Genomic DNA, 15,685 nt, shown 5'->3' with positions numbered 1-15,685 from the left:
TAGGGGCTGGAGTGATAGCACAGCGGATAGGGCGTTTGCCTTGCACGCAGCCAACATGGCCGACCCAGGTTCGATTCCCAGCATCCCATATGGTCTCCCGAGCACTGCCAGGAGTAATTCCTGAGTGCATGAGCCAGGAGTAACCCCTAAGCATCGCCGGGTGTGACCCAAAAAGCAAAAAAAAAAAAAATTTAGAGATTTATAGAAAACAACCTGTGTTTAAAAATGGAAGTTTCTGTGCATACATGGACTTTAGAAGAAATAAAAATAATTTAACCTTCTAAGGGATAAGAAATTTGGAAGATAATGCAGTCCTAAATTTCAGCATTTCCAAGCTACAGCTTTGTATGAACCTCAGAGCCGAGTCAAACAAGACTCCATGAAGCATGGAATAATGGAATAATGAGATACAAATCTAGTTATTAAACTATTATGATGCTGGGTTTTTTTTTTGTTTTGGGGCCACATGCAGTGGTGCTAGAGGCTTATATCTGGCTCTGCAACCAGAGATCATCCCAGGTGAGGCTCAAGGGATCATCTGGAGTGCTGGGAATTGAACCCAGGTCAGTCACATGCAAGGCAAACTCCTTACCTGCTGCACTATCTTGCCTGTCCCAAGTTACTGAATGATTTACCTTGATATAATCACTGCAAAGCAAAGGACCTTTGAGGTTCTTCAATAATAAAAATTCAAAATTAATTACTTTCAAGAAAATAATGATTTCTTTATAAAATATAGACCAGTAATATCAAATTCAAAAGGTATTCCTAAGATTATTGGATTTGATTATACTAGATTACAGAAGTCTCAGGAAATTGTTATGTGAATATTTGCCCACTCATCTGCTTTAAGAATCATTACAATTAGTCATTTTTGTATTTGGGCTGAAGAGAAATAGAAGTCATGATTAAATGGTTGGATTCTTTCTCACCTGAGAACATGATTAAACATTCCCAGTGCTATTAGCTAATTACTCAGTATTTAAATACATTGACTTTTCAAAATACTTTAAGATAGATTGGGTCTTGCGATATTGTAAAAATCATACCCCGCGAAAGTCTTTCCTAAGGATTAACCTTGTTAAAATGTCAGCCTTTTGAAAATAACAAACTGAGAGAAAGAGAAGGGGTTGACTAGTGCATCTCAGTTACAGCTCTCTCAACAGAAAAACGCTTGTCTGGGCCCAGCAGGTGTGTTAAGAGTGATTACTTGATCTGAATTCATGAGGGGCTCATTTCTTTCTTGCTTTTGATCTACATTATTTCATAGGTTCTGAATTTAGGGATTAGGCTTACACACCATTCGGCTCTTAGTGTGAGTGGCTCGCTTCATCTGAGCTTTTGAACTTCAAATGAACCTGGACTGAGGTTGGGCCCTTGTAATAAAACCTGAAACCGAGCAAGCTCTCCAGGCTTCAATTGTCCAAGTCTTCATCCCAGGAGGGCATGGGAAGCATGTGTCTGGCACATTCTAGAAAGGAGTCCTTATCTATTCTTTTTTTTATTTTTAAAATTTTTAGCGCAGGGCTATCAGGTGCACAGTATATGAAACTTTGGGCAAAGTTATTCTGCAGTGGCAAAATAACTGCAAATCCTCAAGATGTCTTTTTCCCAGGGTCCTAATTTTCCTTCTGCACCTTGGTCCTTAATTTTGCAAGTTCCTCTTCTAAACTTTTAACGTGTTCCTTCAGGGTCGCCTTCTCCTGTTGGGCTTTCTGACTGGCTTGGCTGCGTGCTTCCTCAATCTTCCTTTCGTACCACTTCTCCATCTGGGTGGAAACAGCTTCAAAAAAGTACTGTGTAAGCTCCAGGGCTTGCGAGGTATCACGGATGTGATGGGCTCCCTGTTCATTGCCCACTGCTGGCTGCCCACTGTGGGGGCAGGGGGCCAGGGGTTGGACTCGATGTCTAGCCTGCCCACTTTTCCCAGACTTCTTGGTTTGGGTGCCTCTGTGTACACAGGGGCCCTGTGTCCTGTGGTCCCTCCTGTCTGCGTCTTTCTGGGTCTGTACCCGTGCATTCCTGGGCTGAGAGCCCGTGCAGTCTGAGGAAGACAGCTCTGGCTGGAGCCTGTGGGCCGCAGTGGGGTTGGTGGCTTTTTCTTTGGGTCTCACCACCTGAGGGGAACTGTCAGAAGCTGCCAGGGCTCCTGCGGTCTCCACCAATGGATCCACACCTGCTTTCAAAAGGAAAACAAAAGTCAGAGCAAGTCGAGTTCAGGGGTAGAAGCTGGTGTGAGAGAGTCCAGGGATCTCTGTGACTCACCAGTCTTCTCATTGCCACCCAGCAGGTGTAACGATCCCCCATGACCATCCCCATCCTCCCCTTCCATGTTGCCCTTCTGCCTTTCTCACCTGTCATGGCTGCTGCTAGTTACAGCTGTTATAGCTGCTAGTCCCTACAATTTAGTTACAGCTGCTGGTAGTTACAGATATTAGTTACAGCTGCTGTAAGTTACAGATGTTAATTGCAACTGCTGTTAGTTATGGATGTTAGTCACAGTTGTTGTAAGTTACAGCTAAGGTAGTTACAGACCTTACAAGTGATACAGATTTGTCATAGCAAGGTTGGTTACAGCAATGTTACAGTGATGCTCTCTAACCCCCAGAAGGGTCTCTCCATCTGCCCCAGAACGCTCTGGGTCCCATTTACCCAGCCTAAGGATGACATAGCTCCCAGCTATCTCAAGAAGGTGGGGTTTCTGGGTCCAGAGCTCCATTTGTTGAGTACTGGCCCGGCAGCTGTGAGGCTGAGAACTGGATCCTGGTACTGTTGCCAGGCATAGCTCAGAGCGAGCCAGCAGCGCTGCTACTGGAATCCCCAGGGGTGCACCAGGTGCAACTGAGCTCCACAGTGGAGTGTGTGACCCCTGCAGTCACCATAATGTAAGTGAGTGCACAACCAAGTGTGTGCAATGGACATTGTGACCACCACAAAGGTATGGGAAATCCAAGACTGGACATGCATCGGTGGGAAGGAATATCCCCATTCTTTACTTCCCGGATCCTTTACCATACATAGCCCTAGAGGTGCTAATTCAGGCTCCCACTGGGAGAGGTATTCCTCGTCCTCATACTAGAATCCCCTTACCCCAACCATGACAGTCCCTTTAAGAACAATTTCTCTCCAAAGTTACGGGCACGAAGAAGGGGAAAAAACACAGCTCTAAAGATGATCTTTGGGAACCCCTGAACCCTTCTACCTGTTACCCCTCACTGAGTTTTAACTCCCGGCTCTGAATGATCATCACTGGCACCTGGAGCAGCTTTGCTATATATATGGACTGCTGCTTTCTTTTGGTTTTGGGAGTCACACCCTAGCGATGCTCAGGACTTACTCCTGGCTCTGTGCTCATGAATCACTTCTGGTGGGGCTCAGGGGACCATAGGCGGTGTTGGGGAGACTGGACTAGGGTCAGCTGAATGGAAGGCAAGACTTACCCCCATCATATGTTTCCAGCACCTAAACTTTTCCACGTGTTTTTTTCCACAAAGTTTTACATGATCGGTTAAAGAGAAAAAGGCTGATCCGAGAGGAGGTGAGGGGGAGGCAGGTGTCTGCTCCTCCTCCCTCATCCTCATCTCTGCAGTCAACTCTCACACCAGTAGCACCCGAGGCTCTCACAGGACAACAGTGCTTGGGGGCTAGAACAATACCACAGTGGGTAGGGCGTTTGCCTTGCACGCGGCCAACCCGGGTTCGATTCCCAACATCCCGTATGGTCCCCTGAGCACCACCAGGGGTAATTCCTGAGTGCAGAGCCAGGAGTAACCCCTGTGCATCGCCAGGTGTGACCCAAAAAGCCAAAAAAAAAAGAAAGAACAGTGCTCTCAGTCCTTCATGCAGACCACTCTGAGCACTTTTCTGGAAGTGCACTGTCACAGGGTAGGGGCGGCGTGTGCAGCAGGGAACAGATGTGGCCATGCCCTTCCAGAGCTGACATTACCATCATTTTCCACAGCACTATCCTTTGGATGGTTCTGGATACAGGAGAGAGTAAGGTTGGGGATAGGGATGGGAGGATGTTCATCGCTTTGGGAACGCACAAAGGGCTCTCTCTGCCTAGTGGTGGTTACCTGTTGAGGACTCACAAGTAGACGGGATAGACTTGGTCCTAGAGGCCCTAGAATCTCCAGAAAGCTTCAGTTCCAAATTCTGAATCTTTAACATGCACCATGTTTTTAACTCATCCACCAAGGACATCTAAAAACAAAACCAAAATCCAGATGGTGAGGACACAGAATCATCAGGTGAATCTGATAGAAGCTTTGCGAATTAAAACATCAAGAATTGGACTTTTTGTTTGGTTGCTTGTTCGGGGGCCACAGCCAGCTGTGCTCAGAGCTAACCCCTGGATTTATGTTCTGGGATCACCCCTGGAATTGCTCAGAACCATACGTGGTGTCGGGAATTGAACCTGGCTGGCTGCATGTAAGGTAAGGGCCTTACCTGCTCTGCTAGCTCTCTGGCCCACAGGTTTTTCTTCTGAAGGAACTTGACAAGTTGAAATGCACAGACCACCCATCCTCCAGCCTCATTTTCTGCTTTCCCTTGTTAAGCCAGGGTTCACCAGTCCCTAAGCTAAGAAGCCAGCAACCCTTTTCATTAAGCAGGGGAGGCACCTTCAACTCAAATACCCAGAGTTTTCCAAGAGTTTCAAACCAAGCATTTCTGACTACTTAAGAGTACTAATGCATTCTCACCCACTCAACTCATGTAAGTTTCCCTGAACAGACCTTAACAGCCATGAGGACAAGGCCCAAATTTTGTTGAACAAGAATCATGACCTCATAAATACAAAAACAGAATTCATTCTGAAGAGATCGCTTTTTTGAAAATGTTCTAACAGATGATCTATCTTCAATCCATTGTGAGCAAAACATATGAGCCAAGTAGGTTCTTTTTTCTTCCTTCACTTCAGCTATAAAAATGATATGGTGTGGGGCTGGAACAATAGCACAGCGGGTAGGGCATTTGCCTTGCACGCAGCCAACATGGCCGATACAGGTTCGATTCCCAGCATCCCATTCGGTCCCCTGAGCACCGCCAGGGGTGATTCCTGAGCGCAGGGCCAGGAGGAACCCCTGTGCATTGCCGGGTGTGACCCAAAAAGCAAAAAAAAAAATTGATATGGTGCATCATTCATATACCTTATTTTTTTGCTTTTGTCTATTTTTTCTTTTATTTTTATATATTTTTAATTTTAATTTTTTAATTGAATCACTGTGAGATGTAGTTACAAAATTTTCATGTTTGAGTTTCAGTCATACAATGATCAAACGCTCATCTCTCCAGCATACACATTTTCTACCACCAATGTTCCCAGTATCCCTCCCAACACCCCCCACACCCCCTGCTTCTATGGCAGACAATTTCCCCCATACTTTCTCTCTACTTTTGGGCATTATGGTTTGCAATATAAGTACTGAGAGGTTATGACGATTGATCCTTTATCTACTTTCAGCACACATCTCCCATCCCGAACGATCCCTCCAACCATCATTGACTTAGTGATCCCTTCTCTATTCCAGCTGCCTTCTCCCCCAGCTCGTGAGACAGGCTTCCAACCATGGAGCAGTCTTCCTGGCCCTTGAGTCTACTACTGGCCTTGGTTGTCATTCTCAAGTCATTCTCATATTATGTTATTTTATATTTCACAAATGAGTCATGCATATACTTTTGGTGCCTGTCAGCTCTGAGTTTTCAGTTGAGAGAGTCTGCATCTACTTTTATTTATTTATTTATTTATTTATTTTGGCTTTTTGGGTCACACCCGGCAATGCTCAGGGGTTACTCCTGGCTCTGCACTCAGGAATTACTGCTAGTGATGCTCAGGGACCACATGGTACAATGGGCATTGAACCCAGGTTGGCCACGTGCAAGCAAACACCCTGCCCGTTGTGCTATCACTCCAGCCCTAAAAGAGGTCTGCATCTTTTAACTCAGAAGGCAGCACACCCTGAGCAGTGCTAAGTCCTGGTTTTACCTGTCGTTTCTCTTCCTCATGCTTCTCCATGTCTGAGTGGTGCTGTAGGCGATTCAAACACTCCGTTCTCTCTGCTGAGAGACGCTCAACCATCAGCTTGTCCAGAACACGCATCTAGGAGCCAACAGGGAAACAGCATGTGATGGTGAGGGTCTCGGGTGACAGCCTGGCTGTCTGAGTCCTGTGGGGCTCAAGGGCAGGGGTCAGACCCAGGACATGCAACCCAATCTCAACTCCCTGTTCTAGACTTTCACAGAGTGGAACTTGAGTTTTTCGGATTTCTCGATTATGTTTCAGTGTAGGCAATGTCTTTCCTTATTTCCTAAAGTCCTCAGGGACTTAAGAGACTATGCCTGTGCAGTGGGAATAAAGCTTGAGCCAATGCAGACCTTGGCAGAGTAGGTGTGCCAAGATCATATTCTGCAGAGTCAAATATAACAGCTATATAAAGATGAAATCTTACCACTTCAAACAAGTGGATACATGAAAAAGATTTTATGTTAGGTAAAGCAGTTAGAGATGAAGAAAGGCAAATTATCATATGATTTTATATGTGGTAAAGGACAAAAGAATGAACAAAGCAAACCAAAAAAGAAAAAAAGAAAAACCCAAAATCAGACTATAAGAAAATAGTATTACCAGGAGGGAGGAATTTCTGCTTTATTAGATTAAAGGAGTCAACTGTACTATGGACAGAAACTAGAGTTTTGATGGTGAAAATAATTTAATATCTACAGATGTTGATATATGAGTCTGTGTACCTAAAATCTATTTAAGAGCATAAATAAATGCTAAAATAATATTTGATAAAAAACTGGGGTTCAGAGAGATTACCTTGCTGCTGGCTGGAGAACAGTCTCTGGGAATCTGAGAATAGTCTCAGGTGTGACCTCAAGACCCCAAACTCCCTCACCAAAAAAATCAAAAGAAAAAATACCAAAACCCAGAAAATCCCCACACTTCAGAAAAACTCATAATATGAACCAGATACTATGCAACTGTTATTACATTCTCCAGATATGGTAATGATATGTTTGAAGAAAAACTGTCCCTATTCTTAGTCATGTAATCTGAGATATTTAGAGGGAAGTGTGAATTTGCCATTAAAGTTCCAAAAGTTCAGTTAAAAAAAAAAAGTGAGTATGTGAGAGACATAATCCAACGTGGTGACATAGTAACAAATAGGTTGAATCCAGGGTGGAGGGTGCCAAAGCATTCATTACACCATTGTTAACAATTTTCAAACTGAAAAGTTGGCAAAAGAATGAAATACTATAGACATGATTATTTTAATTTTGTATTAGAAAGGAACACACACATACATATATATAAACATTTAGACATTTTATATAAAATAGGGACTGGAGCAATAGAATAGCAGGTAGGATGCTTGCCTTGCACATGGTCTACCCATGTTAGATCCCCTGCATCCCATATGGTCCTTGAGCACTACCAGGAGTAATTCCTGAGTGCAGAGACAGGAGTAAGCCCTGAGCATTGGCAGATGACCCAAAAACAAAACAAAAAATCCTCAGAAACTAGAAAAGAGGCCAAGGAGATTAAATCCTGGGTTCAATCTCTGGAAGCATATAGTCCCTGAGCTCTGCCAAGGGTAGCCCCAAGCATCACTGAGCATGACCCCCATACCAAACCACAAAAAAAACCAAACCAAAGACTGGAAGAATATAAGCCCAAATATTAATACTGCTTTTTCATCATAGGGGGCGTATAGGTGACTTTTTTCTTTCTAATTTTAATATTTAAAAACACATCTGTGATTGGTATATACTACTATTATAATAAAAGACAATTTAATCATGTGAAAAGAAAAAGCTCATACTTCACACCCAACAGTGCCCAAGGCTTACTCCTAGCTGTGTGCTGAGGGGACCATATGGTGAGTGGGGTTGAACCAGGGCCAGCCATGTGCAAGACAATCTCCTTAACCTGAACTAATATCTCTGGACTCAAAATATGAAAAATTAAACACCCATGACTCCAAAAACCCCACAGCAGGCTCCTGCAGAGAGCCCACTATAGGCAAGCAGTCTGTAAACTGTGCAGGGCCAGCTGAATCTCCCCTCTTGTGCGTGCCCCAGGCCAGGCCACGAGAAGGTGGGCCACTCACTCACTTGGTGCTGGGTCTTACTGTCCATGTGGCCCAGCTTGGTGTTCATTTTATCCTGAACGGACCCCAGCTCGGCTTTGATCTCTTCCACTGTGGCCTCCAACTGGTTCTCCAGCTTGTGGATTAGGGGTTCGCATCGACAGCCATTTATTGGTGCCTAAGAGGGAAACCAAAAGGTTATCAATCCCACACCTCCCTTCCTTCCACAATGGGTGTGAGGACATGGCAGGCACTGGGGAGCACAGATAATGGAGCAGACAGACTCCTCTGAGGTTACTGTGGGACCTCCCATAGGCCAAACTTCCTATTGTCTGCCTATTGTAGACAAGAGGAAGGCTCAGAGAACATCACAGAGCAGCTACATCATCAAACCTCTTTTTGTTTTGTTTTGGAGCAGTACCCTCCAGTGCTTAGAACTTACTCCTGGCTCTGTGCTCAGGGATCACTCCTGGCAGGGCTCAGGGAACCATATAGGGTGCTGGAATCAAACCTGGGTCAGCTTTGTGCAAGGCAAGGGCCTGACCCGATGTACTATCTCTCCAGCTTTGCTTTTTTTGGGGGTTGCTGTTGTTGTTTTGGGGCTGCACCTAGCAGTGCTCAAGGCTTACTCTTGGTTCTGTGCTCAGGAATCACTCCTCGAGAGGCTTGGGGAACCATATATGGTGCCAGGAATCATGTTGGGGTTGGCCGCATGCACAGCAAGTGCTTTATCCTTGTACTGTCTCTCTGTCCCTAAACTGCTTTTACCATAATGGATGGAGATACCTCTTTGAGAGGTAGGGACAGAACTTCCCCTTCGTGTACTGGTGGAACCATGGCAGGGCATCTGCATGGGTTTAGCATGAAGGACCATGGGTTCGAGGAGAAGCTTTTCAGTGAGCGGAGGTCTAGCTCCAGGATGCCACATGAGGTCTAGCTCCAGGGTGCCACAGGAAGTCCCTAAAGCTGCTCTGTGACCGCAGTGGGGCAGTACCTGCATTACTTTTCCATCCTTGCCCCGGTACAGAGTGTAAAGCTGGTAGGCTCTGAACTCATGGGGAGGGGGTGGCGAGGAACGATGCCTGGGCCGCTTCTTCTGGCGACTGTGAGTGTGCGAGGTCTTCTGGGCCCCTGGCTGTTGGTCTGCCGGTGGTGTGGGATCAGAAAGCGCGGACACCTGTGGGAGTGGAAGAGGTCATCCCGCCTGAGCACTACTGACCTCTGCCAGACCCACATCGACCCTGGCTCCCACTCATGCTGCTCTATTCCAGGCATCACACAAAGAAATATGTCGTGTACCGGTGGAACCATAGCAGGGCATCTGCATGGGTTTAGCATGAAGGACCATGGGAACGAGGAGAAGCTTTTCAGTGAGCGGAAGCTAACCCAGTGCGGAAGTTAGATTCATCATTATTATTTTAGTTGGGGGGCCATCCCAGCAAAAATCAGGGGTGATTTGTGGCTCTCGAACATGGTGTGCCGGGTGTTGAACCCGAGCCTTCATACAAAGCATGTGCTCCACCTGCTGAGCTCTCCTAGAAGTTAGCCAGGATTGATTTCTCCTCTGACTTGAGCCCAATCAGCAGGCTCCAGAGAAGTGATTTTGCAGCCACTGGACAGGATGACAGGATGCTTTCCCAGGGCCCGCCCACCTGCCTCTCAGGCCCCGCCCACTTACCCTCCAAGTACCGCCCACCTGCCTCCTGCAACCCGCCCATCTCCCTTCAAGGCTCCGCCCACTTGCCTCCGGCCCCGCCCACCTGTCCCTCAAGCCTGCAACTGCGCTCACGTGCCTCCTGACCTTGGGCCTGGGCTTTTTCCGCCTGTTCTCCTTGGCTCGGGGTTCGGGGGATGCAGACAGGATATCTTCTCGAGCCTCTTCTTTTCTGGGAGCAGCCTGCTCACTGCTAGGGGTGTCTCCCGCAGAGACACTTCCCTACAGAGGAAGAAAGTCCAGAAACCTATTCTACTGGCTCCCTCTTTTTCAGTAACTAGGCATCAAGGTTTTTTTGCAGGTCTCCATCCTCTACGGAACCTTCTAGAGAGAAGGAGCTGCACGGGGGTGTCGACTTGGCATGAATGTTTTCCCTGGAACTTTCATATTGCTTAGTTGGTGCCAAACTAAACTAGCTTTGAGTTTTTAATCTCCTAGAGCTTCAGGAACCTTCCTTCCCTAAATACAGTGAGGGGTGTTTGGTCTCCTGCATTTCAGCAAAACAAAAAACAAAAAACAAAAAACAAGAACCCTACTCACTCTTTATATCTGGACCCTCACATTTCATAGTAGAGGAAGAGAAACCTCTGAAATTTAAAAAAAAAAAATCTCATTTCTCTGTCCTTGCAAGATCGTATACAAATTATTATGTACAATTCACGTATAGAAACTTAATAAAAGTTTAGAATAGCAAATAGTGCTGCAATTTAGTCTTTGGGCCATACCCAACACCTGGGAGTGCTTAGAGCTCGCTCATTCCTGGCTCTGTGCTCAGAAATTACTCCTGGTGGTGCTGGGGATTGAACTACAGGTTGGCTACATGCAAGGCAAGTGCCTGAACCCCTGTTCTATCTCTCTGGCCCTGAGTGCAAGGTTGATTTGCCAAGGTTGTCTTTATAGCCTACCATCCTGAAGAGGGGGCTGGAGGGCACAGAGCACCAAGCTGTTCACAGTGCAAGACCACAGAGCCTGGGAAAGGGGGAGTGGGCAGAGGAGCTACGGTACAGCTAGTTGGTGCTCATTCAGCCTCTGTGCCCAGTGTGTGGCTGCTGTGCCCACGGGCCTTGCTTCTCATCTGCACAGAGTCCCCTGTGTCCTGGCACTACCTCTAGCCACTCCCAAAGCAACCTATGTCCATGTTTCACCAAGTGATGTCCCTCCCATTCAGCCTGTCCAAACCCAGACTGCTAGGTCCTCGCCCAGGGTGTATGAACCAGTGCATCTCAGGCGAGCCCCAGGAATCTGCATTTCCGCAGAGGCCCAGGGCCACTGGAGACTTTATAAGGCCACCACACTTTATAAGTCACTGCTCTGCACAAACCACGGTGTGGTGTCAGGAGACACAGTGTTGTCCCCACGCAGAGGCAAAGCTGCATGGCAAAGGAGCTGGCAAGCACCCCACCGCCACCCGTACCATCACAGGGTGCTGGCAAAGCAGCACCACATGCCCGCATGCCACATGCACATGAGTGGGCACACACACACACTCACACACACACACACGGATACAGACCCAAAATACGGGTGGAATGAAGAAGAGGAAGCCAAAGGTGGAAAGACTGAGAGGAGTTGAAGAGCCCAGTGGGAAAGAGAGGCAGAGGAGGTGCGGGGCCACCAGAGAGCCCACAGGAAGCAGGAAGCAGGGTCCCACCCTCAGTGGGTACAGTTGGGGAGGGGTGGGAAGGCTCCCCCCGACCTTGCTTTGGGCCACCTCATCTCTTGGCACCGACTGAGCTCTCCTCTCTTCCTTCAGCCTTTCTCTCTTTTTCCTCAGGCTTCGCCCACGACTGAAGCGCAAGACCTGAGGGAGGCAAGAGGCAGCGTTACGAGCACAGTGAGGGTGTAGGAAAGCTCCTGGGCTTCCAACGATCACATTGGTTGGTGCCTGGGGGACTGTGCAGGGCCAGAGATGGAACGTGGGTCTGAGTGGCGGGAACTGAGCATGCTCATTCCACAGAGGCACCACCTGCTGGGAGCCCTGTGGACCCAGAGATGAGCAGGACATGGGGCCAGACCAATGCAGGGATCAGACCTCAGCAGTGGTGATAAACAAGCAACAATGTGCTGAACCAGGATCTCCACGGAGGTGTGGCCATCTGCATGCTACCTAACAACCAAGAGCAGCACCACACGCAAGGGGATAGCCACGGCATCTTGCGTGTGTGTGTATGTGTGTAAGTCAGAGAGAGAGAGAGAGAGAGAGAGAGAGAGAGAGAGAGAAGAGAGAAGAGAGACACAGAGACAGAGACGTGATATCCAGGAACACTGAACTCAAGACATGTATGTGTGTATAAGACAGAGAGAAAAAGAAGAGACAGAGATAGAACAGAGAGAGAGATACACACACAGAGAGACAGAGACAGAGAGAGAGAGAGAGAGAGAGAGAGAGAGAGAGAGAGAGAAAGAACTGATATCCTAATACATTGGACTCAAGGTGTGTGTGTTTGTGTGTGTGTGTGTGTGTGTGTGTGTGTGTGTGTGTGTGTGTGTCCTGGTCAAACTATATCCAGGTCATATTCCAGTTTGATTCCAACATTACTGAGGTGCATCTGTGAGCCATGATACCAGCCATGGGGCAGGAGCTTCTTCCCCTAAAGGCAGTTGTTCTGCCCTGCAGAGTGCAGAGAGGTAGAATGGACACAGGGACGAACATGTTGGGTCAGACGGACCCAGAGGGGCCTCAGCGGCTGCGTAGAGGAGCTCAGGCAAGCTGCTGCTTGTCTCCGGCCCTCTCCTCTCTAACGTAAAATGGGAGGGGTTGGGATGAACTACTAGAACGATGACCCTTGTCACTGCCAGGTGCCTCAGGGTTGCCTGGTGGCAGAGGCTGCTTGGCTAGAGCACAGTTGTCTGAGTTGGCTCTCACACACCCACACCCATCTCCCACCACACCCATCACTCCTCGGAACACTTTAACCAAGGACATCTGGAAGGTAGAGATGCTTTTTCAAGGGTATACTTTTCCCTCCACAATTAAACATTCATTAAGCATTTTATGGTCTCATATAAATAAAGGTTCCCTGGAGTTCAACATAGGGGTTTTCATTTCAATGTCAGCCTACTTTATAATCAGTTCTTTATAATCAATGTCAGTTTATAATCAATGTCAGTTCTTTATAATCAAGTGATACCATATTATACAAAGAGAACTTCTCTGTGGACAATAGGCACCACCGGTGGAAGATCACTGATAATATCTGTTTGTGGCAAAACTTTTTCTCTTTCCTTTGTATGTTTGCTTCGTTGTTGTTATGGTTGTTGTTTTGGGGATTACATTGGTTGGTACTTGGGGGACTGTGCAGGACCTGAGATGGAACACGGGTCTTCTACAATAAAACAGGCTCCCTAGCCCTTTGAGTCATCTCCCTAGCCCGAACCTGATTTTTTTTTAGGTGAGGGTGCAGGGTGAGAGTGGGGGACGCACACCCAGCTGTGCTTGCTCAGGGTAGAGCCCAAGAGACCTTACAGGGTGATGGGGATGAATCTGGAGCCAGCTGAGTGTAAGGCAAGTACACTGGGCCCTGTACTATCTCTCCAGCCCACAAATCTAATTTTGTGTGTGTGTGTGGGGGGGGAGGGGTTTGAGCCATACCCAATGGTGCTCAGAGGCTATTCCTGGCTCTGTGTTCAGGAGTGACCCATGGTAGTTCTCGGGAATCATATCCTGTGTCAGGGACTGAACCAAAGTCGGTTATATGCAAGGCAAGTGCCTAGACCCTGTATTATATTTCCAGCCCTGAACTGGATTTTAAAATCATATTATCATTCCTTATGTCAGCGGCTCTAAAAGCATACAGAGATCCCTGGATCCAGGGGTTAAAGTTATTTATTTATTTATTTATTTATTTATTTATTTATGGAGGGGGGCAGTGCCATGCAATGCCATACCTAGCGATGCCAGGTTACTCCTTGCTCTGCACTCAAGAATTACTCCTGGCAGTTCTTAGGGAAGTATACAGGAAACCGGGGATCGAGTCCAGTTCAGCGACATGCCTGTGCAGGCAAGTACCTTAGCAGCTGTATTATTTTTCTAACCCCATGTTATAAAATGTTGTTTTCATAACAATATAACAATGTTGGCCTTCTCCACTCTGATTCTGAGTATATGGTGGTATTAACCACAGGCAGCACATGTGATATTACAGTAGATTGCAAGCAGAAATCGAAGAGATGCTTGCTATCTTCTCTGAAGTAAGATAGTAAGATGTGCCAAATTGTAGAACAATGTTACTGTTTTTTGGTTTTTGTTTTTTTTTTTTTGAGAATCGTTTTCATGGGACTGGAACAATAGTACAGTGGGTAGGGTGCTTGTCTTGCATGCGGCTAACCCGAGTTCAATCCCCAGCATCCTATATGGTGCCCTAAGCACCGCCAGGAGCAATTCCTGAGTGCATGAACCAGGAGTAACCCCTATGCATCATCGGGTGTGACCCAAAAACACAAAAAACAAACAAAAACTTTTCAGAGAGGAGGAAAAGTGCAAAGAGCTGGAGCACATGGCTGGAGGCATTGCCTGGCCCCCCAGACCTCAAGGCAGGCCCCTGAGTGCAGAACCATCAGGCTCAACTCTTAACTATCTCTAGGAGTCCATCACCCCAGCCCCCCTCCACCCTGAATAAACACAGACAGGCCTCTGTCTGCAGGAAGACAAGAAGCAGATTTCAGAAAACATCAATATTCATGTTAACACAAAATGGATTTTCTTCTTCTATAGGAGCCTCCTTAACCAGTGCTCAGGAGCCACTCTTGGGGACACTCAGCCCAATAACGCAAGTCTGACAGCTTGGGGACTTAAGGTGGGGAGTGGTACTGAGAGTGGGGAGCAAGCCGTATTAGGGGTTGAACTCAAGACCTCAGCCTTATGAGCTACTTCCGCATCCCTTGGGCTTGTTATCTTTAAGTGAATAAACATTTTTCAATTTTGATTACAAGTATGGTAATTACTTACAGCTATCACATGAAACTAGGTTCTTTGTGGATCTAATCTCTTTCTTTCTTTCTTTCTTTCTTTCTTTTTTTTTGCTTTTTTTTTGGGGTCACACCTGATGATACACAGAGGTTACTCCTGGCTGTGCACTCAGGAATTACTCCTGGCGGTGCTTGGTTGACCATATGGGATGCTGGGAATCAAACCCAGGGCAGCCTCATGCAAGGCAAATGCCCCATTGCTGTGCTATCACTCCAGCCCCTACATAATTTCTAAGAATGGCAAAATTTTCCTTAAACCAGGCTAGAGAGATAATACAAAGGTTAAGACAACTTGCCTAGCATTTGGCTGGTTTAAATCCTAGTATGATAGGATCCCTGAGCACTACCAGGTGTGGCCCCAAAACAAAACAAGTAAAGGTAAAAGGTAAAGGCCCTCCCGTTGATCGTCGATTTGCTCGAGCGGGCCCAGTAACGTCTCCATTGGAGACTTTGTTGTTACTGTGTCTGGCATATCGAATACTCTCGGTAGCTTGCCGGGCTCTCCGAGAGGGGCGGAGGAATCGAACTCGGGTCGGCCATGTTGGCCGCTTGTAAGGCGAACGCCCTACCCGCTGTGCTATCGCTCCAGCCCGAAAACAAAACAAAACAAAACAGAACAAAAAGAGAAAGAGATTTTTTATTTTTTTCTTTTTGAGTCACACGGGCGATGCACAGGGGTTAGTCCTGGCTCTGCACTCAGGAATTACTCCTGGTGATGCTCAGGGGATCATATGAGATGCTGGGATTTGAACCCGGGTTGGCTGTGTGCAAGGCAAACATCTACCCACTGTGCTATCGCTCCAGCTCAAGAAAAAGATGTTTTAAAAAGAGGGAACAGGGGGCTGGAGCGATAGCACAGCGGGTAGGGCATTTGCCTTGCACGCAGCCAACATGGCCAACACGGGTTCGA

The 15,685-nt window shown here is 47.0% G+C and overlaps 1 protein-coding gene across 5 annotated transcripts in view; it reads right to left on the bottom strand.

The window, feature by feature from the left end:
- Positions 1 to 875: 875 nt before the first annotated feature.
- ANKRD6 (ankyrin repeat domain 6) overlaps positions 876 to 15,685 on the bottom strand; it is a 190,383-nt gene continuing 175,573 nt past the window's right edge. For 2 of the 5 annotated variants that reach the window (XM_056125346.1, XM_056125347.1), the window contains exons 10-16: positions 11,504 to 11,608; positions 9,895 to 10,029; positions 9,088 to 9,270; positions 8,119 to 8,271; positions 5,987 to 6,100; positions 4,077 to 4,203; positions 876 to 2,179 (exon numbers count right to left, since the gene is read on the bottom strand). In XM_056125346.1, the coding sequence (XP_055981321.1) occupies positions 1,620 to 2,179; positions 4,077 to 4,203; positions 5,987 to 6,100; positions 8,119 to 8,271; positions 9,088 to 9,270; positions 9,895 to 10,029; positions 11,504 to 11,608 (1,377 nt within the window). In that variant the 3' untranslated portion in view covers positions 876 to 1,619. The remainder of the gene's footprint in view (positions 2,180 to 4,076; positions 4,204 to 5,986; positions 6,101 to 8,118; positions 8,272 to 9,087; positions 9,271 to 9,894; positions 10,030 to 11,503; positions 11,609 to 15,685) is intronic. The other 3 variants (XM_056125348.1, XM_056125349.1, XM_056125350.1) reach the window with 3 other exon arrangements.

Source organism: Sorex fumeus, unplaced genomic scaffold, assembly GCF_029834395.1.
Source record: "Sorex fumeus unplaced genomic scaffold, SorFum_2.1 ptg000054l, whole genome shotgun sequence".
Classification (NCBI taxonomy): domain Eukaryota; kingdom Metazoa; phylum Chordata; class Mammalia; order Eulipotyphla; family Soricidae; genus Sorex; species Sorex fumeus.
This window is presented reverse-complemented; position numbering and strand designations above follow the sequence as displayed.